The sequence below is a fragment of the Pholcus phalangioides genome, unplaced genomic scaffold, assembly GCF_987345545.1.
Source record: "Pholcus phalangioides strain wild (caught in Gottingen) unplaced genomic scaffold, Ppha-v1.0 ptg000011l_1, whole genome shotgun sequence".
NCBI lineage: Eukaryota > Metazoa > Arthropoda > Arachnida > Araneae > Pholcidae > Pholcus > Pholcus phalangioides.
In genome coordinates, this window is record NW_028301604.1 from 9,922,533 (window position 1) to 9,948,569 (window position 26,037).

The following is a 26,037-nucleotide window of genomic DNA, read 5'->3' on the forward strand; positions in this document are numbered from 1 at the left end:
TTCAAAATTTGAATAAAATATTTTAAGGTGTGGATAATTCAAATTTTTTCAATAAAATTCGAATCACAATAAATGCATTTTGTGAATCTAGTCAATTTTTTTTTTTGGAAAACTTTTATGTTTAATGAATAATTTATTGAAAAATAACTGCAAAACTGAAATTAGCTATATTTTTCTCCTCCGTTTCCTATTTTAGTAAAATCCATTCCTATTCTTTTATCGTGCTTCCAAAGACACACACTAAACAGTTATAAGCATGCATTTTGGGATGTGTCGAACGGTATGTTAGAAAAAAAAATAAAGATTAAAATAATCGTACCAAACGACAACTTTTTTTCGTTTTTAACAATTCATATTTCAACAATTTCGGGGATCAAATATTGATCCCCGATATATATTGATACGCTCGATTTTTTATGTTTCTTTCAGTTATCATTTAATGGGAGCGCAACTATCACACCTCAATTTCCCTCTGTCTCTTCATTAGTATTTTTGCATTTATTTTATTTTAATTTTAGACTCAACTATCGCTCTATTCCTATCGACTACTTTTCGTGAAACACCCGTATTATTCCAACAGAGAATTTAACCGTCTTTTCATGCATACGTTTGAGATGACAACCGATTTCATCTTGTAAAAAAAATTAACAATCCATATCGTGACATCAAACGTACACAAATATAATTAATTTCTGAACTGTACAAGTGTTCTAATTCAAAAAATATCCGATTTATTTCGCGATTAACCATGTTTTATAAGATTATCCATGGTCATCTAAACTTTGATATTTCTGAAATTTTACCTAAGATAAGCTTAAAAGCTAATTTTCGCTTTTTTTTATATAACAAAATACAAACATGTGTACAGACACAAACATATACATAGATACAAACATGTAAACGTAAAAAACATACACTTTGTTACCTCAAGGGACTCGAGGGTCATTTCAGCAGGCTTATAGGGTTAGAGTTTTGAATATGTTTCAAACAACAGCTGTATATTAACAGCTTCTCCAATAGACTTGACCAATGACCCCAAGAACCTAAACCCATATTTTTGTTTTTACTTGACTGCTTTAAATACAATTTCTTTCCTCATACCACATAGTTGTTTTGAACAAACTCACCTCCATTATTGTCGATTCTCCCACAATCACTAAATTTTCATGCATTGTTATACAATATACAAGGTGCATAGCTAATACCATGCACCGCAAATTACTGGTGAACCGATGATCTTAGAGGCTACTTCCAAGTAGAAAAAGTATCCAAATAACGCGTGGACCTCAGATACGTCATTATATTGCATAGGGTTGTATAACTATTAAAATATAAAAATTACATTTTGGACGGACACCATGTTCTTAAAAATCCAATTAGAAAGTTGTTGCCTTGTCTTTCCTGAGGCCAACAAAAAAATCCACTTTTCCAAGTGCAATATTCACTGAGATATTTGAATTACAAAAACACGGAGAAAAGTTGGAAAAAACAGGGTAAATAAACTAAAACACGTTTTACCCGCATTTATGCTGTTTTTTCCGAACTTTTCTACAATTTTTAATTCAACCATTTCAGTGAATATTGCACCACAAAACGTGGAATTTTTTTATTAGATTCAAGATGAACAGGGCAACAACTTTTTAATTGCGTTTTTGAGCACAGGTTGTCTGTACAAAAAGTTATTTTTCTATTTTAATAACTAAACAACTCCTTGCAATATGAATGACGTATCTGAGGTCTTTACGTTATTTGAATACTTTTTCTGATTCAAAGTATGCATCTAGGATCAACGTTTCAACTGCAATTTGTGGCGCGTACTTTTAGCTATGCACCCTGTACGTATGACATTCAAACGCATTCTCTTGTATAGGCCTCCCCAGCCAACAATATGGTATAAATAAATAATTAAATAGCGTGACATTAAGCATATACACGAATATAATGTAAACTGTACAAATGTTCTAATTCAAAAGAAATCATTAAAAAAAAAAGATCTCGATGAATAAATCTGAATGTGTACCTATATACGACAACATTACGGTATTTTTACCCGTGAAAGAGCAATGGATGGAAGACGTGCTTCAGGCAAAGATATCGGTATAGGAAAGGACAGAGATAGAAAGACTTCATAAAGTGAAATCGGTCGGTGGACCAGAATGAGCTAGATATTGGCAAAAGTATTTTAGCCATCCCACCCACCGGAACAAAAGAAAGGCATAAACCACCAAAGGATAGATGGGGGAGGTAAACAGATATCGTTCCATTCCCTTCATCATATATTGAATTTTTATTTCTATTTTAAAGTGATTTTTTTTTGCGTACTTTTTTGAAGTCATTGCCTTGGAGTCATTCTGAATTTTAAAATGGATTTCTCTCTCTCTCTCTCCTCTTGCTCACTATCAGCTAATGTCACTATCGTCAGCTTGAAGCTATCAGGTTTCCGTCTGAGTTGGCTTTTTTTGCGGTTATATCAAAATACGGGGACCGGTGTGTACGTGTGTGTGAACTTTGGTTATTTATCTCTCACTGAAACTTGACGACGATAAAAATTCTTTTATTTTATTTATTTTTTATATTAAAGTTGAAGGAAAAAAGTTTCCAGATTCTTCCGAAAGTCGGATTACGTAGAGGTAAATAGATATATGACTAATATATATCTCGATCTCTCCTTGATGTTTGAGTTTTCGACAAAAATAGACTAATATATTACAGAATGCAGTAGTTTGTGACGGATAAAACTCCAACTCTTGTTCTACTAGAGATTTTCGTTGTGTGTATTAGATAAGAATCTAAGGTTCTATATATGCTCAATACTTTCTAATTATGGAAACTTTTAACCGTTTAATTGGCAAGCATTGAAATATCTAGAGGAGAAAATTTTTGAGGGGTTATATTAAGCAAATGAGGTACCCTAAATGCTATTACATGACAAAAAAAACAGGGAACGCGGTGTATTTATATGATTTACATAGATTTTTGAATAGTTTAAAATGTCATTTACTGTTTGCCAACATACTTTTCTATCATTTGTAAAGAATGCACTCTGCAATGCCTCCTCTACGCATGTTATTTCCCTCCAAAATGCAAGGGTTAAAAATCGTTCTTGATTGGCTTGTCAAGGAATAGGAGACACGTATGCCTTTGACCCATTCTGGTAATTACAGAACTTCATGAGCATCTCACAAGTATAAATCGAATGTTTAGGAGTTTCTTAGAAGCATCAATGGTGAAACGAGCTCAAAATATAAAATACATTTACTTGAAAAATACAAGAAAACCATGTTGCTCTTGACAGCAACTACATAAAGCAACTAAAAAAGGATTAACCCCCAATGATAATGTTCAGCATCTGAAAAATCAACAGATAGTTTCGTGATCTGTTTAATTTACCGATTAACGACTTTTGACAATAAAAAGAAACTAACACGTGACGTTATTTCAACGCTATTGAATATATCTTCTGTTTCACGATGCGTATTCGAAAAGAATAAAAATCCTATGGTTGGTTCCAAAACTGAAACACAATATAAAAAAATATCAGCAAAACTATGGAAATTCAGCTACGAGAGTTTAACTGCAGTAAAATAAAAATTGGGGGAGATGTGAAAATTAAAGTTTTTATATGTCTCTGATCAGGAAAATGTCACTCGATAAATTTTGTGCTTCTCTTTATTATACCGAAAAGAATTTTTCCCTAACATTTGAATAAAAATTCATTGAGTTTTCGGTGATTGAAATTCTGGATTTTCTCCATTTTTTGCTAAAATTATCACGTTTCAAAAGTGAATTTCTTCCGGTTTAATAAGAAGAGACTCAAACTCCACTATAACGAACATTTTTTTATTGGTGGTTGTATAAAATTATAACTTGTTTTTTGTTTCTCCACGTTACCGTACCATTTCACGTCATTGAAACTATCTCGGCTAAATTCTACTCTGTTTTCTGATAGTTTTTCATATTTTACTTTAATCTTAAAATCAACCATAGAATTTCTATTCTTTTTAGAGACCCTTCATGAAACATCCGTTCGTGTTTCTAGATATGAATCGTATTATTTATTGTTATCATCATCATATAGTCGATGTTTTTCATCAACTTTTACATAACTCACTTTAACGAGTGAAAGTGTTTCTTTTTCCGATTTTTTTGCAGCGTATTACAGCGAATTTTCCTTCACCAAAGCCACAAATACAATTATGTCTAATAAAATGTCAAAAACTAATTATTTATACCTTATTCTTTCTTATTATTCAATAACTACGTCTGTTTCTTTTTTCCTTTCGTCGCATCATGATCGGTGACAAGTAATGCGATAGTAGTTGGGGAAGTTGACCAGCTATTAAACGGCAAGGTCAAGGAAGAAGGCTCTTCGTAAAACTGCTTCTGAGTCATAAATGTGTTTGAGCAGTCGAATCATAAATCCATCTTCAAGAAAATACTTTCCACTTCCAACTTTCGCTGTATGACCTTCGCATAAATTTATAATCAGGGATCGTATCATGTGGGATCATAATTCAGCACTCTGATCCATTCATTTTCAACGAGTTATTAAAGGTATAATCATTTCCGTACCTTACACACGGGTAACATCAACCCTGAAAATTCTTAATTTAAAATTCAAATGTGGCATATATTTTCACATATTTAAGGTTTCTACAAATATTATATTCGACATATCTCTTAAAATCGAAAAGAAAACTAAAAATTTTCTGAGTATATCACATTTTTCTGATACCTGAAGGTGATATATTGTGATGCAGTATCTATCTATTTTTCTCTCTCTTTGGCCAAATCAAAATAATGTGTCTACCATTGTAAATACTACAGGTAACGAGAACTTGTAAGTAACGAAATAGCCCCAGTGTTTTTTAATTTTATCTCTCAACTTTAGCATTAATTATACCTTTTTCATTTCAAGAGCTTTATTTTTAGACCAGTATTAAGGAGCATCCTTCTTAAACGCAAGGTAAGTTATACAACTGGGTAAATCATACGAATTGCATCAGCGACGACACACATCACAACATCACATTATTAAATATATGCTGTAAGTACACATAATTGGTCTACCGAAAAATGCAGTGCTTTCAATTTGAAATTGTACCCACCAGAAAAGCATCATGAGAGTAAGTATTGATAGTCATACGTGTGGAATGAATATACAGAGTAGTAAGCAAAGTGCCTAGGCCACATTTTACTTTCAAATCGTTGAGTCTAAAGGCACACTTCCAATTAGAAAAATTATCCAAATAACTTGTTGACTTCAGGTACGTCATTCATATTGCATAGGGTTGTACAGTCAATAAAATATAAAAAATAAATTTTTGTACGGACACCTTGTCTTCACAAACCCAATTAGAAAGTTGTTGCCCGGTCTCTTCTGAGGCTAACAAAAAAAATTCCACGTTTGTAAGAGCAATATTCGCTTAGATATTTGAATTCAAAAATTGGATTAAAGTTTAGAAAGAACAGCAAAAACTAACGGACAATGCTTCTTTCCCTCGTTTATAGTCTTCTTTCTAAATTTTTTAATTAAAATATCTCAGTGAATATTGTACTTACAGACGTAGTTTTTTGATGGACTCAGGAGATATAAGGCAACAACTTTCTAGTTGGACTTTTGAGGACAGGGTGTCCGTTTAAATTTAGTTTTGTATTTTAATAACTATACAACCCCTTGTATTATGAATGACGTATCTGAGGTCTATAGGATTAACGGCTCAACACTTAAAGGTGGCCTACGGACTTTCCTTTTTACCTTGCATTGACAACGATAAGTTGTAGAAATATGTCTCAACGTTTCAATGCATTTTCACACTTGTTTTTACCTGGTGAAGCATTCTGGTGTCAATACTCTTGTCGGCAATGGTGATTGTCATCTTCACCTCATCGTAGGTGTTTGTAAAAAAACGTAAATAGTGCCGGTGATTTGTTTTAGAGAGAAAATTTTAGAGTTGTTTTTATACACGTATAGCCTGTTTTAAGTTTTCCCCACAAAAAGTAAGATCTGACAAGATCTGGAGATTCCTTTAAAGATGATTTTGCGAAGAGTACCGTATTGCTATGGTGGAATTTGTTCGCATAGCCTAAAATGCTCTTTTTTTTGTTAGATATAGTGATGACAAAAGAATGCGAGTTTTCAGAGCTCCATATATTAAGTACAGACATATACCTGTGAAAAACACGTAAGGAGCTTATTTTCAAAAGAGAACATTACACTGTTTTTCAAAATGCACTTTCCAACGGTTTCTGAATCTTTTGGATGAGTTCTGTCGGATTATTCAACAGGGATTTAAACAGGAGTATTTTTTGTCGAAATCCCAATGTAAAGTTGGTCGTTGTTTCTACTGAAAGGGGGAACATATCCACTTTATTGTTTACTTCGGTATTTTTCATTCAAAAGGAGACATAACGAAGTTGTTGCCCCCCCCCTATTGGCGTTAAGGCATTTTTTTCAAAACGGCACATTTTTCAGAAGCGCTCTTTTATAGTCGCATTCTACAGAACCTCTCGATAAGGACACCCATGGGACGGAAAATTTTGTCCGCTAACGAGGAATGTCCATCAATGGATTGAAAATACAGAGTCCCGTCGATGTAATTCAAGAAAGTGTCCGTTAGTGGAGGTGTTCGCTAACGGGAGTGTGCGTTATGGGAGGTTCCACTGTAGAATGATCGTGTTTCTTATGTTACTCACAAGAGAGAAGCAAGGGTATACCTTCCTTGGCTAGGTTAAACCTTCCGGAATCAATGGGTGGCGTAGAAATTTCCAATTTTTGGGACTTAATCAACTCCAATATTAATCAAAAAATAACATTGACACTAATTTTCATTCAAAGTGGAACATTTCCAAAAATGTAGATAACACCCTTGAATGTTGATCAAGACACGTAATGTTCAAACATTTTTATACCACCTCCGCATGCTACTTGTTGGGCTATTTCCAAATTTTGTAAGTCAGTCCATTCCGGAGTAAAAAGGTTTTCACTTCTGTAAATTTAGTAATTGTGGAAATGTTACCATTCGAAAATATGCTCCTCACGTGACCGTAAGTCAGGTAACTTGTTTATACTGCTAAATCGATTTACCATTAAAAAATTAATTCAGTTAAATATTCGTCGATGTGCGTAGTGTGGTACAATTTCAAATTGAACGCACTGTATAGGTAAAAAACTCCTTTGAATCGTATATTTAAACTCCATAAAATCCATCTCTTCGAAAAAGTCCATATCGATTCATCCGTTATAGTTTTTTTTACGGCGGGAAAATTTACGAGACAGGGCAATAAAACATTATTAAATATCCATGAGTCACATAATTCATTAATTTTTTTTAATCAACTATTGTTCAAAAATACCAACGAGAAAATATTTGTGATTGTGATTCCATTCGTTGTTTTGTATTAGACGAGTGAAGCCAAGGTGGTATGTCCCAGTTTACTTGTTGTATGTACGCATCTGAACATAAAAGAGGTTTTTATTATTTTACGTCTGTTATTTTTTATCATGACATTAATTCGCAGTAGAACCAGGAAAAGAACAACACTCATCATTAAAGCAAAAAAAAATTCTTTAGCAGTTTAGCATTTTTTTTATACATATACAGCATATAAAAACAAACAAGAGCTGCGATAGCGTCTCTCTACGCGATATTGCGATCATGATAATAATAACAAGTGCTCCGACCTCAGAAATAAACACAAAAGCCAAGTATTTTTTTAAAGGGAGGGGAAAAATGTTAAGTAAAAAATAAACAAAAAAGCAAATAATGATTTGGAGCAGAAAGAACTGGATCTTGGTCCTAACCACCACCAAAGGATGCAACAGCAGCAGCAGCATCTGTTGATGTCGTTGGAATAACTTCTCGTGTTGCGGCCCAGCAGAAGCAAAGTGGTAGGTGGGCTTCTTTATAAGTTCCGGCAACCCTTTTTACAGGCCCTCGGGCGAGGGCTGAACCTGCACTGGACTAAATACTCGTCCGTATAACTCTGTTCTTTTTTTTTTCTATTTTTTAATTTTATTTTCATTGTTATTGTTTATTTATTTTATTTTATTATTATTATGGGTTCTTTTTTTTTTTTCATATACTGTATATTCATTTCTCGCCTCTTCGGTTTATTTTTCTTCCTGTTGCTGTAGCTCTTGGAGCCTTGGCCCCATGTTGAGTTGGGGTCAGAGCGCAGGATCAGGGGGCTTGTTTTCGCTGACTGGCCGCGCTTGAAGGTCGGAGCACATGATGCAGCGAATACCGAAGTAGCCAGTGTGGGAATCGGTCATCTTTTTCCTGCGTTGCTTTTTTTTTTTTCTTGTAGTTTCTTTGCTCATATAAATCAGTTTCTTCTTCCCTCCTCCTTCTGTTCGTATTTAATTTTTTTTTTAAAGTTTCGTTTGAGACGGGTTTCTTATTACAGTCAACCCTCGGTTTACGAACTTAATTCGTTCCTGAAGTCCGTTCGTAAACCGAATTGTTCGCAAACCGAAATAATTTTTCCTATAGGAATCAATGTAACATAGATTAATTCATTCCTGGGACCCTGAAGGTTTCTAGTGTCGATTTTTACAACACCGCTTTATGCCTAAGTGCTAAACGTAAAACCAACTGAAATCTACTGACACTAAAAACACTTTCCCCCAGAGAATTATAATTTCAACCATACAAGGTAACGGTCTTATATAATATGCAGTCGAAATTGGTTAATTCGAAGCTCAATGGGACAGCAAAAGAGTTCGAATCATCCAGAATTTGGATTATCCAATTCATCAATATAGGATAACGATGCTTACACACAAAAATCACTTACTATAAAAATTTGAATAAAACGTAAACGGTCCCGAAAACTATTTCATTTGGCAAAATTGTAATTTTCATTTCTGTTTTAGATACTCGTAAACATCGTACAAAATCTTTAAGTTGATTTAGAGAATGCGATTTTCGAGCTTCAAAACATTATTTTTTTATAACATGTTCGTAGCTTCTAAAGTGTTGGAATAGGGACCTCTGTTACTTTCTCAGATTCGTTTTCGTAATGTCTCAGTGTAGGCTACATTTTATATTCTGGAGAAGTCCAGTAAATCGCGGAATAAAGAAAAATATGACTAAAATTCAGCCAGGAATTCTGTGAAAAGAGACATTTTGCAAATAAAATATCTGAATCAAACTTCAAATTATCCAAAACATTAAGAAAAATTGAATTAAACAGTGATTTCAACATTAAATTGAATAGAAAACTCAAGGGGAATTACTAAAATTCGAATTGGTCAAGTTCACATGTACAGAAGAACTTGGTTAACTTGAATTTTGGATAATTCGAACTTTTACGAACTCCCCTTGAGTTTTCTATTTAATATGTTAAAAATTCTTATTTAATTCGAATTTTTTTTCAAATTTTTTGGGTAATTCGAAGTTGCAGGAAAAAAATCATGATTTTTGTGCAAGAAAATTTAGTATGGAAAAATTCTACAAGACGTCAGACTGATTTTCTGAATCAAGTTGTTAAACAAGAAATTTTTGAAGACTAATAAAAGTTTGAAAAAATTCTGTTTTACTCTACTCTTTTTTTTTTCTTTTTTTAATATTTCAATGCCCATTTTAACATTGTTCAGTGGAGTGCATCGAGACTGTGTACCACTTAATACCGATTATGCTTTTCAACCTATCGATTAAGGTGTTACATTGAAAATCTGAATCTTTTTGTCGTCATTAAGACTATGGAAAGTATCGGAAAGTTCAGATTGTAATACGTTAGTGAAAGTATATTTCCTTGATAGCAATAAGAATGATAAGCAAAATTCGAGAAACAGTTTCACAACGGATGATTATGAATCGTTTCCGTAAATCATGCTTTGAGGATGATGAAGAAATTCTGCAGTGATGCTGATTCCAGAACAGTGGAATAATGTAGCAGCTTAGATCAATTATTATAATTATATTATTACAACGGTTGCGTGATAATAACATTTTAATACTAGGTAATTATCATCCTACCTCAATGTTGATGATTAAGTTGCAATTTTTAGTCATTTTACTGATTCGGGATAAATTAATTGGATAATTCGAACTTTTTCCAGTGATTTTCAACTTTGAATTAAGCAAGTTTGACCGTATATCCCATACCAGTAACCCTTGTCTGAGTTATAACGATGGAATTACTCAGACCCTTGAATACTCAAGTGCAACTGTAATAAGTTTATATTGCATAGTGGCGAAAGTATATAATATGTGGAGCCTGATCCACCAAATAAGGTTCCATATCTGATTATTGAAAAAATCGAGTCTGCGACAACTAATAAATGTGAAATATTTACTATATGTACATAAACTTTTTCTCGACGTGATTTTCATAATCGTGTCCCTACTACTGGAATCATATTGCGGCATCAAGTGCTTGATATAAATTTTCTTTGAAGAAGGACACTTAACAACCACTAAGGACTGTAGAAGAGATGACTCAATATTTACACTTGAATTAACAGTTATAAATTAACATAAGAACAGTTATTACTGAGACCAATTTTTCAACATCTAGTCATTTCAATTCCGCACATCACAGTTACAAATAACACGAATCCATTAAAATAATCACATAAACAACTAGCACCACCTGTTTTACTCCGTAAAAATTTAGGTGCCTAATTTAGTTTTAAATTAATTCACAAAATTGTTGGAACCTTTTTTTTATAATTACTTTAAGTATGTACATTTTTCCAGATACGTCAAAAGTAAGCAAGCTTATGAGATCTTTTTTAGATTGGTTGGAACCAGTGGAGTTTCAACTCTTGCGTCCAGAGCTTAGAGTCAAATCGGGTTCTCCAGCTCAATAAACATATTTATTCATTCCGAAATTTTTGATTCTTTATATTTCTTACTTCAGTAACGGTTATTCCACTCATTATTTCACCGCTAAAAGTTGCTGTTTATAGAAAAGTAACAAAGGGGCCTAAAAATGTTAAGAGTCCTAGTCCTCGTCGAACTTGTTAAGGTTACTATGAATCGAAGCAAACACAAATAAATAAAATAAATCAGTCATATTTTATTAGTCTCCATACTCTCTTCGGTACACATGTGTGTGCCTCATTTTTAATGGGTTTAAATAGTTTTAATGATTCTTTTCCACTTCAAGACCTGAGGTACACATCTGTACTTAACTCAAATGATCTTAGTAAAGACATTGACCCAAATTAAGTAATTGATTAATTTAAAAAAATTAAAATGACATTTTGACATTGTCCTCCTTATGTCAGAGGTACGGATGTGTAAATTCTTTCTTTTTATGAGTGCTTATTTTGCTATCTAAGTTTTGTTCGAAAAGCTAATGTGTATCCCTATTTAACATGTATTACTATACATTTAGGAAAATAACTTCCATAAAGTAACATGGGTAGAGTAAACATTCAAACGCCATTCCCACGTTTTTTTTTTTCTAACGACATTCGTGCTTCTGGCACGAGGGGGCGACATACAATAAACACAAATCAATCAAAAAAATTTTTTAATAGTCAGTTTTGGCTCAGGTGCAAAGCGGATAAAAAAATATATCATCAACAACAACAACCATTTTTAATCCACTGCTGAATGAAGGTCTTCTCTAAATTTTTCCATTTTGCTCTGTCTGATGCTTTAGCCATTCAGTTGATTCCTGCCACTTTCCTGATTTCGTCAATCCATCTTGCGTGGGGACGCCTTCTCGGACGTTTAACACCACGGGGGTACCAATCTAGAATACTTGTGGTCCATCTGTTGTTCTGTCTTCTTGCAATATGTCCAGCCCATTTCCATTTTAGATGTTTAATTCTTTCCATGATATCATATACCTTTTTGTGGTTCCTTATCCGAGTGATTCGTTTTCTGTCTCTCCTTGTAATGCCTAGCATACATCTAGCAAATAAATGATATTCCATTGCCGATGCCCCCAATTTCACACTGATGAGAAACTTCTTTGTAAAGCACAGTATGCATGTGTGTGGAGGCGGGGGAGACTGTGAATAACTATTTCCTTCAAAGGTCATAATAATCAGTAATACAGTTTTTTTAAATTTAAATGAACTATTAGACGTAATTATGCTGCTCTTCTTTTTTCAGTACACCCATGTGAAGCATCAAACTTCTATACTGATTTAACTAGCTTCTTCACGTTCATAGGTAAGTATGGTTAGTATCTGCTGCACAGCTTCGTCATCCAATAACCCTTTTCCCATCCTTAAAAATAATCATTACAACTTCAATAGCTTCTATTTTCCGTGTGTTATTATGTAGTGAGTTATTATTTTATTATAGTTTTTTAAACTATAATATTTACTCGTCATTTTCTTTCACAAGCATGTAGATGTTCAAATAACCTACTAATCCTTAAATTCTGCATGTTGATGTTACGTTGCCTGCGACATATACCTAGTAATAGATAGCTTTTTACATTATTATATTATTATGGCAACTATATTTTTATCTAATAATATTTAATACGGCTAGGATTACACTGTAAGTTTTATTAAAGTACTTTTATAGAACTTGAAAAATGGAACCAACGAGTGCATCGGTTACATTCGAGCGAATGTAATCAATAATCTTATTCATTGTTTTTTTCAAGTTTTGGAAAAGATCTTATAATTTTATAGTGTAATCCCGGCCTACGTCTGATTTTGATTGAAGTGAAACTGTTAATACAATGGTGGAAGAATTGATAGGGCCAGGGAAAAAATGGCGATTACAAAAAAAAAGTAACAGTCAAAATTTTTCAAAATGCTTATCAGAGATGACGAACACAATGTGAAAGGATATCTTTAAAAATCATTCAAAAATTCGCGATACTTTTTAGTATTTTTTTTCTCTTATTACGATGCAAATGGGAAAAAAACTATTTCCATTTTTATTATTTTCCAATTACTATTTTCTCGTGTCACTTACCAAATTTGCTTATCCTTTTACCTAGGCATCATTTCTGGGGGACTCAAAAATAATTCAAAGGCGATAAACGTTCAAAATTTCATACACTCTATATATGAGTTACAATCTGAAAAAATGACATTTTACTGCCCATTCATTCCCCTGAAATGAAATAGTTTTAGTGAACTCCAATCTCAGCACTGTCTGTGCTCGTAAAGGGTGGTCAGGAGAAGCCTTTTTTCAAAGACATGGTATATGGCTTCCTAACCTTCTATTGTGGACATTTGTACTGATCCACACAAACAAGAGAATTTTAAAACGTTCGAAATTTTTTCTGAAGTAATTTTTTTGTTCGCACCTCGAATTATTGAACTTCTCCTCTGCCAATCTGCTGAAGAAAACGGCCTGACCCTCCTTTTATACCCAGAATAAAATTTGTTGTTCTTCAGGAAATTATCAAGGAGTGTCTTAGATGTATTAATATTCTATCCAATTTCTCGAGACATTAATCTACACTTTTTAAAAGAATGGTCTTACCTTTTTCTATAAGAGAAAGCCTCTTGCCCCGTCCCATCTTTATGAATTGAGCTTCGCGGAAAACAACCGCGTCGAATTGTTCGAGAGGCTCCCAGCAATGATGCCTAACCAAAACGATATGCAAATTAGGTAAGTGACACAAGAAAATGCGAGTGGCCTTATAGTTTTTTTCCATTTGCACCGTAATGATAAGAGAAAAAAATCTTTTCACTGAAAGCAAAAATATTTCGAATTTTCAAATGATTTTTGAGGATGTAATTTCTCATTGTATTCGTCATCTCTAATAAAAATTTCGAAATATTCGGACAATTACTTTTATTTATAATCGCTATTTTTCACATGGCCCTCTATCATTTATTCTACCACTACACTTTCATTTTTATCAGTTCAAATTTTACGGAACTTCCCTTTAAATTTCGAGTAGAGCTGCTGATTGAATTAAATTTTAAACCAGCTGAGAACCACGTTCCGGTTATGCGGATGCGAGTACAAACCGTGACACGTGAAGCTGTCAAGTCTTTTCAAAGTTGTATGCAGATGACACGAGGGTGCGTTCAGTAGATAACCCTCTCCTCTTTCCTATGCGTTCTGCCAAAAGATACCTTCAAAATTCAATCTTACCGTAGTAGGTAAACGCGTTCTCCTCACTGTCATAAACGATTTGTATAGATAGCGCGGTATGATAAGCTCAGAATCTGACTGACAAACACGTTTTCGGTTTATCGCGGAAAGAGAGAGTAATGTGTTACAACATAAAACTTGTCGAGTTGATCTCAGAGACCTTGGTTCCAAATGCACCAGGAAATCAAATTCCTAACATGGAGCGAGAGAGAGAGAGAAAGGATCACGGAGCCATGGGTCGAAGCATATAAGACGAGCATTACAAGATTGCGTGAAATAAAAATATTAAATAAATAAATAAATAGGCCTTACGAGATCGTAAGGGCGAGTGAAGAATGGTGGTTGAAATGTTTTCTTTGCTGCCTCTAAATCTTTGATCGACGGCTAGGAAAACTTAAGGAGCTTACGTTGTTACTGATAGCTGTACTTCCGTGATAAGACTGTTGAGTAACGGGCAAGTTTTCCGTTTCCATGTGCGTTGTCATGTGTCAAAATCCTACGATATATCTCAGGTAAACGTTTCTATCTCACTTTATAACCTGTCAGGTGGCCCTTTCTACTACGAGTACCATCCACGGCCTCTCTCTTCTCATTCGGGTAATTGTCCAGCCTGATCATTTTTACTTTTCTTTTTTTTATTATTATTCATTTTTCTTGAGAGATTTCGACGTTACAATTTCTTTGCTATGAAGTATGGTTTCAGCAATGTTGGTAATGATTAGAAATGTCACGATGTTTTAGGGAGATTTTTGACATTTCACACCGGCTTCTTATCACCAATAAGTAACGTTAACTTGTACAGGGTGCTTACTTAGTTCCTCTTGCCACATTTTACTGGTGAACCGTTGATCCTAGAGGCATACTTCCAATTAGAAAAAGTATCCAAATGACGTGTAGAATGTCATTCATATTTCAAGGGGGTTGTATAGTTATTATTATACAAAAGTTAATTTTTTATACGGACACCCTGTCCTCAAAAACCAACTTAAAAGTTGTTGTACTGTCTCCTCTGAGGCCAACAAAAAAAATTGATGTTTCTAAATGCAATATTCACTGAGATATTTGAATTTAAAAACTGGAGAAAAATTGGGAAAGAACAGCAGAAACTAACGGGCAGCAGTTCTTTCCCAACTTTTTTCCGATATTTGAATTGAAATATCTCAGTGAATATTGAACTTAGAAACGTGGAATTCTCTTTGCTGGTCTTAAGAGAGACAGGACAATAACTTTCCATTTGGGATTTTGAGAACAGGGTGTCCATGTAAAAAAAGTTGATTTTTTAAATTTTAATAACTATTCAACCCTTTGCAACATAAATAACGTATCTGAGTTTTACACGTTATTTTTGGATAACTTTTCCATTTGGAAGTAAGCTTACAGGATAAACGGTTCACCAGGGCAAGGAGAATCAAGTAATTACCCTGTATAGTAATGTTTCTTGTCATTTTTATTCTAAATATGTTATGTAAACGTAGTCAATTGCGGATGAAATTTATATTTGAAATTAGAAAAATAAGTTCAAAATTTATAATATAAAAACATCGACGTTATCGCTCAGAAAAATAGCAGCAATGGGTGATTTATTTCGATTTTTGTGTATTGACGTAGCTGTCGTAGGGTTAATAGCCGTGGAACGTTACGATGCAAGTGAGTTGTTTTTTAATGTTGGTAACGTGATTGGTCGGAGGCAAAATTGTAGACTTCTTCACTTGCTGGTACTAACTGCCTTCTCTTGGAACGCCTCCTTTAATGGCAAAATCCATTAGTGCTGAAGTAATGTGCAATAAGCTCTCCCTGTGTCGGTAGCGTCCGCCCTTTTGTTGATTTTTTTCCATTTATTGCTGCGGTAGCAAAGGATTCGTAAAATATTTCTTTATCGTGTGAAGCATTACACTGACCATTGCTTTATTTTTTGATCAGTTCTTCGCTAATCAATGCGTTGGATCCTCATTATCAGTAAGTATATTTTACGCCATGTCAGGAAATGACGAGCGAATGACGACGGCGGACTTCACCATTGAATGATACCCGTAAGTGTGACCCTTTGTTTTTAATGATTCGCATGGACTGATGACATTTATTTACATCCACAATATCCTGTAAGAGGGTTTCCGAGATGTGGTGCACATTTTCGGGTCATATTATGAACTGATTTCACATATTTTCTTTAGTTTTTTCTCAGAAAAAGACAGTAGAACGATGTTCTCTAGATGAAAACTTGTGAAATTCCCAACCGTAAACCTTGATACCTATTTCCACATTAACGGAATTGCGAAGCGTTAAATTTTATACCTCACCTATGATTGCACAGCAGACCTTTGTTAATGCACACACTTCAAAATAACAAGGCTGGCAAATGGAAATTAGCGTGGGAACGAAACCAGCCCATTTCAATCACGTTAAATTTGCCAACTTTGTGTTTCTTTTTCGTTCTATATTTTTACACATTTTATTCTCTAGTTTTTTCTCTCGCGGTAAATTTTAAATCGCAAATTTTACACATTAAATTTAAATTTTCCAACTGCAGTAGAACCTCTTTGACACGTCTGTTGAGAATTATTTTTTATCAACCGGGATGTGGATGTTTTTTCTTTACCCAACTTCCGTATCTGCTTTTTTCTAGCACTTCAGTCATTTTATTTATTTTTTGCACCACATGTTCCCGATGTGTTGTAGGTGTCTACTGTGGTTTTCGGGCTACTGGGAAAGTGGAAACAATGATCACATCTGCGTATTTCAATGAATGTGATTAGTCAGAAATCTCAGCTTAGGTCGAAAATAACTATTTTTTCACTCTTCATTTAATTTCTCTGAACTGTACAGTAACCTTTAATGTTTTAACTTGCCCAGCGCTTTATTATTTTTTGTGATTAAGTAAATTTTCAAACATGCCGAAAACGTCAAGTGATGTGGCAGGTACAAAATACTAAAGGCAGCATAACGCTTCAAGTGTATGTGAGAAAGTTGAACTTTTGAATAAGTTAGAACGGGGGGAATCAGTATGAATGTTATGTAAAGAATACAAAATCAGAAAAAACCACTTATTACGATCTTCAGAAAAAAAAACAGTTTTTTCGGATCCTTGATTATACAAAATACGTTTAAAGAATAAATGAAGGAATCTTTTTATACTAGTAACGTTAGGTAACACAGTAATTATGGTTATCTATTATTACATGCATATAGATTGCTTTATTAATTTGCTTTTAAAGGAAAATATGAATAAAAATGCTGCAAGAGGCTCATTACTGCTTTAAATATTAAAATTTAGAAGATACACAAAACTGGATCCATAATCCGGAATCACCTAGGTCTCGAGAAGTTCGGATTAGAGAGGTTCTACTGTAGTTTATGTACAACATAGTTGCGATTTCAATCGAAGAACGAATGAGTATCACAATCTTTTTGAGACAATTTTAAGTTATTTGTCATTGATGTGTTTATAACAGGAATTTATAACATCATTTTTTTTTTAATAATGTTTATTTCCTTTCGACATTAAAATTATTATTATTTAAACCAAGTTACGATCGTTAATCCTATAAATATCACGTGGTCAGGATTCAGGATGATGTATGCCTTTGATATAATAATGATAGTGACGATAATGTTTTTTGTGATTCGTTTTCTTCCATATTTCACGTCATAAAACTCTTATTTTTATGGTTATTTTTTTAGACTTACGTTACTGTCATTCATTATAGTTTCTTTCAGCAGAACAGCACAACGCTTTAGCTCTTGTTCTTTTTCTCTACTTTATTATATTGGATTGAGGCACGGAAACGCTGTCGGTAGGATTATTCGGTAGTGAATGCTAGTCTCGATCGTATTAGAATCATCTAGTTCAATGCGCTTTCAAAAAAGCTGATATATGATGAAGTAGTGTCTGCGGGGTTTTTCGAGCTCAGGGTTATTTATTCCTCTAAAACAGCAGCTGTGAGGAAGTTAGAGGGGAATTTGCATGCAAACCCGAGTATACATACATATTCAAGATAAAGCTTTCCCGTGATTCGGAGCAAAAAATTCCCGTCCACCCGACATGCTGCCAAGCGAGACAACAAATGTGAAGGCTCCGAACCGGTCCAAACGACTCTCAAAACAAAACTAAATAACAAAAAAAAAAAACGCCTAAACTTGAATGGAGTAGAGCGATAGATAGATAGGTTCTCGCGCTGTCGATTTGTAACAAATCTCACAGAAACGGGAATAATAGCTCCATTTATCAGGCTCGTCCGTGAAAGGTGGTGCGGGAATGCACATTTTTTCTTTTCCTTCCAAGATCTTGTGAAGGTAATCAAGAAGAAACAAGGTGGAGGTTATAGTCTAAGTAACACGCATGCAGGCAGGTAGGCACAGGGTTGCTGCTATGAGGACTGCAAGGGCAGGGCAACGACCTTGCCTGGCTCTCACTCACATTTGCTAACAACTATTCAATCAGAGCAAACTAGGAAGGAGAGTTAAAAACTAAAGAGAGAGAGAGAGAGAGAGAGTCATTTGATTACTAATACACCTTCAGAATTTCTTGATTCTGAACGTGACAGTAAGTAACGAGGTCCAGGTGCTGATATGGCGATAGTTAATTGAAGTTTTTGGTCATTTGGTACTATAACAGATCAGGTATAAACTGAGCACACGAAATTTTTGTTTTTTAATTGTACTAAGCATACGCTCGGTTCTCTTTCAATCAAACTAAGCTTAGACGAGAAATGTTATATTGTACTCGGGACTCTCATTAGTCCAGCGTTTCTCAACTGGGATAACGTGGAACCCAAGCGTTCCCCAATACATCATCATTACTTCATGCAGTGAAAATAATCATGTGATGATTAGCAGTGAAAATAGTCATAGTAGTGAACAGCAATTGAACTAGTCACACGCAGTAATGAATAGCAGTGGAAAATATTAATAGTAATGATTAACAGTTGAAATATTGCTAGTAATAATTAGCTGTTGGAATATTGCTAGTAATAATTAGCTGTTGGAATATTACTACCAACGGTTAGCAATGGAAATATTCTTAGTAGCGATTAGCAGTGGAAATATTCATAGTAGCGATTAGCAGTGGAAATATTCATAGTAACGATTAGCAGTGGAAATATTCATAGTAACGATTAGCAGTGAAAATAATCATAATAATGAATAGCTATTGAACTAACTAGTCACACAGAGTAGTGAATAGCAATTGAACTAACTAGTCACACAGAGTAGTGAATAGCAATTGAACTAACTAGTCACACAGAGTAGTGAATAGCAATTGAACTATAAGAACACAGTAATGAATAGCAAAGAATAAAGTTTCAGTAATGCACAGTGGAACAAAAAAAGGTTACAGTAATGAACAGCAGTAGAAATATTCATAGTAATGATTAGCAGTTGAAATATTTGAAATGTTACTAGTAATTATTAGCAGTGGAATATAGAAAATAGCCATAGTGATGATTAGCAGTGAAAATTGCCATAGTAATGAACAGCAATTAAACTAGTCACATACAGTAATGAATAGCAGAGGAAATATTCATAGCAATAATTAGCAGTAAAAATTGTTACAGTAATGAATAGTAGTGAAACTAGTCCTAGTAATGAAACTAGTCATAGTAATGAATAGTAGTGAAACTAGTCCTAGTAATGAAACTAGTCATAGTAATGAATAGTAGTGAAACTAGTCCTAGTAATGAAACTAGTCATAGTAATGAATAGTAGTGAAACTAGTCCTAGTAATGAAACTAGTCATAGTAATGAATAGCAGAGCAAATAATTAAAGTAATGTTATAGAAAACGTAGACAACTTAGAACTCTAGAAGTAACGTAATTATTTCTAGAGTTCCACAGAACACTGATGTTGTTTCCTATATATGTAGAACATTGGTATTATTTCAAAAGGTTAACGTTTCTTAAAAAGTTAAGAAACGTTATTTTTTTTTTGCCATAAAAGTAAAAAAATAAATACACTGAAACACATCATAAGCCTATCTTATGTGTAAAATCATCAATTAAAATTAGTAATAAAGAATATTTATGGCCTCTCAATGTAACAAGATGCACATATTCTCTTTTATACATGAGAAACAAAAGCAATTATTTATTGCAATTCAAGCACATCCCATTGTTTCGAGTGAATAACAAACACATCACACCTTTAAAATCAACTCATTTATCTTGGAAAATTTTTTATATACGCGCATTATTTTTATTATAAACCTGTAATGGTATGGTATAATAGAAAAAGACAAAATTATCGAACGTTAAAACTTGTAAAATTTTCACGCTTTAATCAATAAATTCACTGATACGAGTTCATATAACTCTATTATTATTTAAAAAAGTTCGATAAATATTTTCTAATGCAAATTTTCTCGTAAAAAAAAGAAGTAATAAAAAGAATGATGCTGAATGTTTCACATACGCACGATGCAATGTTAATATCCGGTTTCTCAACATATAGTGAAAATTAACATGAAAATTTATACAAATGCGTGATCTACAAATAATATATGTCTGCATAAATTTAAAAAAAATGAAGGAATTGTAAATGTAAATTGTATTTTGAAATGTCGAGGTGTGAATGTTTTCCCAAAAAATGAATCAAATTTAAATATTTAAAAATAGAAAATTTAAACTAAAATTTTTTGTAATTATATTAATTACTTTTACGTTGAAATTCATAGAACGTAAGTTTGTGTTTTATGTAGTGAATTTCAAGAATGCGTGTTAGAGAAAATATCTTTAAGGAAGTATTATATTTTCTGGTTGGTGTAGTGATATAGATGTCACGGAAAAGAACGCAAAGAATAGTATTTCATGCTTCCCATGTTCTCAGTGCTTATATATCATGCTGCATGACGTCTAAAAGATTGGAGGGGAGCTTAAAAGAAAACAAAAATAGTAATAATATATGGAACTTGAAGAATCTCTCACCATCTAATATTTTTAAAGTCCGATGCAATAATTTAGATGAAAAGCTATTTTCTTCACTAGTTATAACATAAATTATTATTTTTCGCAAAAAATATCTTTTTTTGTATAATACACGTATATATGTTACGGTAAATGTGATACCTCCGGTTATTATGTGTAATCGCCGAGAATTTTGGTAAGTTTGATAAGTTTCCCCTAAATTTATCACTTTTACTGGCGATTATGCATAAAACCCAAGTGTCGTTGGTAAATTTAATAAGCACTAGAAAAATTATCACTTATGGAAACTATGATATACATGATAATTCATTCATATACCGCTTTGTCACATTTAACGTAACACATGTAAAACGTTTAAAAATGTCCGACCAACAAATATCTCAAAATTTTAATCATAGTAATTTCATACGCATTACAAAAAATGCATAAAAAATATGTTTTTCAAAATCTAACACGAAAATAATTTTTCTTTAAAAAACAAAATCACAATCACCGTAATTATATTAAAAAAATAATAATTTCTGGGATGAAATTACAAAAATGTTGAATCGCTTCAAGGTTGTAAATAAATGGAAAGATGATGATTGCGATCATTAAATGCTTTTGATTATAAGTTTTCCCATCAAAGTTCGTTAATTAATTTAAAAGTTTCCATTAATTCTTATTTCAGTCAGTTATTTATTCATAAACTTTCCCAACGGGTGTTTGAACCACTCCCATAACAAGATATTCCTAATAAATCAGTTTTTTAATCTTAATTAAAAAAATAATTATATCATTCTCCCTCCCAATTTAATGTCTTAAAAAATAAATTTTTTTGCTCTCGGAAATTTATCGTGTTATAATTATCCATGTACTTAAAATTTTTTATACCTTCATTTTTTAAACTAATTATCTCGTCTTGTAATTTGAAACCACGAATTCATAAAAAAATGTTGTTTTAGTAGTTTTTTCCGTTAATTAATTTAATTTATCAATGTTTTAAAAAAGTTTTTCTTCTTATGGGTCGTTGATACCTTTAACATGGTCAAAAACTATGCTCTAATAGAAACGTTATTGAAAATACTATTTAACCATTGATTTATTTCAATTTTTTTACACCTGTTCTTGATTGTAGGTGCTATTCTATTCCGATATAAAGTTTTACATATCTTGGATACCTAACTTTTTGTAAATTCTGAAATAAATGCATTAAAAACAGCTTGTCACCATGATAAAATGCCATGACATCGATGTAATTGAATAGAAATTGATTCAAAATAAAGGAAACTGTTCATTTCATGAAATGAAGCAAAAAGTTAAGATTTCATTGACTCTCAATCTTATTTAAAATTAAGTTTAAAAATTTTGAAATATTTCAAATTTAAATTTTAAAATTTAATTTTAAATAAGATTGAATCAACGAGATCAATTTCAAGTTTAAGTTCAAAAATTGTCAATGAAATCAATTTTAAGTTAAAGTGCTTTTTCCTCAGCCTTTTCTTTCATTTCATGAACTGAACAGTTTCCTTTATTTTGAATCAATTTTTATTCAATTACATCGATGTCATGGTATTTTATCATGGTGACAAGCTGTTTTTAATGCATCTTTTTGAAAATTTACAAAAAGTTAAGTACCCAAGATATATGTGAAACTTTATATCAGAATAGAATAGCACATACGATCAAGAACATGTGTAAAAATTTTGAAATAAATCAATGGTTAAATAGTATTTTGAATGATATTTATATAAGAGTATAGTTTTTCACCATGCTAAAGGTATCGCAACTCCCCTTAATCGAATCTGGGTTTTTTCAGAGTTTGTTATTTAATGTCTAGTTTTTTTTGACGTGTGAGTGAAATACCTTCACAGTACGCTTTTTCTAGATCACGTTTTTTATTTAAAGGGGGCCCCTAAAAAAGGAAGGGCCTCTAAATATATATTTTCGTGATATTTTTCCCAATTGTCAAATTTGATAAATTTACGAGATGTCGTACTCAGCATGACTTTCGCTCGTAGTTTGAGAAGCTGAAATGTTTTTCGGACCGTGTTTCCGTTCCCACACCACTGTATACACTCTTACTTGGACAATATTTATACTGTTATTATTATGTAGCTTTTGAAAAAACGTGATTGTTTTGGTTAAAACGGGTTGCTGCAGTACATACATACGCTTACCTGCAGGACAAAACTAGTAAAAATTTCGGTGGCACATTCATAAACTGTATTGTCACATATTTCTTTCTTTTACGGCTTTTTTTTTACTTTTAATATTGTGTAAATAGTTGGAGTTTTTTTGAACTTAAACCAATAAAAGAATTATGTAATAAAGTAAGCTTTTCATTACGTGGGGGAATTTGTTTTTATAAAAATCCCCCCCCCCCCAAAGGTTTCTTTCGTACCGAGGTGTAATTCATATTATTGAGAAGTTTTAACGAAACACTATAACTTTTCAATAATTATAACAGAAAATATACTCTAATTTTACAACACTTATTGCATTATAATGCTACAATTTGACAATAATTATTACATTAAAATACTACAATTTTATAACAATTATTACATAAAATATTACAATTTTAAAATAATTGTTACAATAGAATTCAAAAATTTCAAAATAACATTAAAGCTACTCTAATTTTAGAATTTTTATTTCGGTAAACAGATATTCGAATTTTACAATAATTATTATGAAAAATACTGAAATTTTCAATAATTGTTACAATGAAATACTAAAATTTTTCAATAATTATAACAACAAAATTCTATAATTGCACAATAATTATAGCAATAAAATACTATAATTTCACAACAATTATAACTATAAAATATTGTAATTTCACAATAATTATAACAATACAAAAAAGATACTATATTTTACAAATATTAACTCTTGATTTGATATACTACATTTTCATATAGAAATCTTTTGAAATTTTTAATAATGTAAGTAATGTTTTAGTAATATCTCTTGATTGATAATATATCACTATTGAACTATTTAGTGTTATATTGAAACACTAAAAATAATTCTAATAGCAAGGTTAATCTGAGAATTACGTTTTTAAAATCCAGATAATCAAAGAAAATTTAAAATAATGTGTTTGTAGTTTGAAAATGTATTTAATTCAAAAAGAAGTTGAAATAAAAATATCAACTGATCATAAACAATTGTTTAAAATTAAATTAATTTCGATCAGGAATCTAATTTTGATACTTTTTATTCGAATTTTTTGATTTTTTAAAATTAATTTCATTTTCTGTGATCCAAGGAAAAAATTTAAAATATCACATTGTTTGAAAACAATGAACGCTTTCTGGACGTGTGTGCAATAAAGAGGTATATTAAAAATGTATAATTTAAATGTTTTTTGATTGATAAAACTTTTTATGAAATACTGAAAAATCTGAATGTAGTATGTACTGAAATGTAGTATGTTTTTAATTAAAGTTATTAAAAAAATTTAAATACTGTATTTACAATTTAAAAAAATACATCCAAAAGAAGTTGAATGAAAAATAAACTAATCATAATTTAAAAAAAAGTTTGAAATTAAATTATTTTCAAACAGAAATATAATTTTGATATTTTTAAATTCAAATTCGATTTTTCCAATTAGTACCTTTTTAAATTTGGAGTTCAAGAAAAAAATTTAAAACATCACAATTTCTGAAAATAATGAACGTTTCCATGACTTGTGTGATATAATGAAATATTTTAAAAATAAAATTGTAAAACATGTTTTTTGGTGGATCTATTTTTTATGAAATGATTAAAAACATTCTAACAACAAAATAAATAAAAATAAATATATATAAATATTAGTATGAAAATAAATAAGTAATATAAGTATGAGAATCACGTTTTTAATTCAGAAAAAAAATTTAAAAAAATATTATATTGAAGTTAAAACAAAACTAAACTAATCATAATGATAAAAACAATAGTTTTGAATAAATGTTATTTCGAATTTTTCATAAAGTTTCAAATATTATTTTTTAATCAATTATTTGTGTGCAACGACACAAATAAGCTTTTAAATCAATTATTTCTTAATTTAAAATTGAAAAAAAAACTAAATTAACATTGTTTTTTTTTCTTAAATTACCAGAAAATAAGATCATTTCCTGTATCGAATTGTAATTTGATGTAATTTAACATAGTGGAGACCGTTTGTGGCCTACAACGTTGTACTTGACCACCAACGTGATCTACGATTTCACGTTGATTTGCCCGCACTTGAGGTAATTGATGGATTTCGGTTCAGTTCCTAGTTTTCCGCATACAAAAAAAAAGGTAAAGAATAAAAAACTCAATAAAATACTAATATTAATAATAAATAAAAACAACTAAGAATTGCGTGTCGTCTCATAACTTGAGCATATTTCATCAACTGGCGGCTTTTGGCTCTGGCCTTGTCAATTTCTTCTTCTTTTTTTGCCTTTCTTATATACGGTATACATATTTATTTTCTATTTGGTGACTTATACTTCTTTGTTACTATTATTATTTTTTATTTCTTCTAACTGGCCCATAAGTTGTGTCCATATATCGTAAATGGGGGTTGAAATGAGAAGGGATTATAAGAGAAAAAAAGATGGCGGTAGAGTGTAAGGGCAAGTTCAGAGATCGGATTACCAACATCATGAATTACACCTGACACTCAGAGACTTCTCTTCTCCACCTCCGTAAATACTGAATCTGTTATTTTTAATTATACGGCTAAACCGCACGCGTTGTCTGATGACCGGTTCGAAGCCGGGAAATACGGCTTGGTGGCGGTGAAAGGTCTTCCAGCTACCTTCTGAATATAATTAATAAATAAAATATCTCCCATTTTTTCTGGTTTGTTAGCGCGAATAGTAAAATTTCCAGGTGCATTTGTCACAGAATATTAAACGATATACTTGACCGATACTTAAATGAAAACATTTTTTTTTTCTGGGGAAATAAATGTTACTGGACACAAAAAAACACGTCCGGATTCTAGATTTGTTTTCTTTGTTGGTATTAACAGCTCGGACGAATTTTATTTTCATTTTGCCGGTTAAAAGCGAATAGAGAATTGTTTCGTCATGTCACATTACAGTCGAACTCGTTT

The 26,037-nt window shown here is 32.0% G+C and overlaps 1 protein-coding gene across 2 annotated transcripts in view; it reads left to right on the plus strand.

Annotated features, from left to right (window-relative positions):
• The window catches only part of LOC149080027 (uncharacterized), a 193,098-nt gene that overhangs the window by 96,150 nt on the left and 70,911 nt on the right, over positions 1-26,037 (plus strand). The window contains exon 5 of one of the 2 annotated variants that reach the window (XM_089238968.1): positions 12,078-12,146. The exons of the other annotated variant lie outside the window; for it this stretch is intronic. Coding sequence (XP_089095094.1) covers positions 12,078-12,146 — 69 coding nt within the window. The remainder of the gene's footprint in view (positions 1-12,077; positions 12,147-26,037) is intronic. 2 annotated transcript variants of the gene reach the window in all.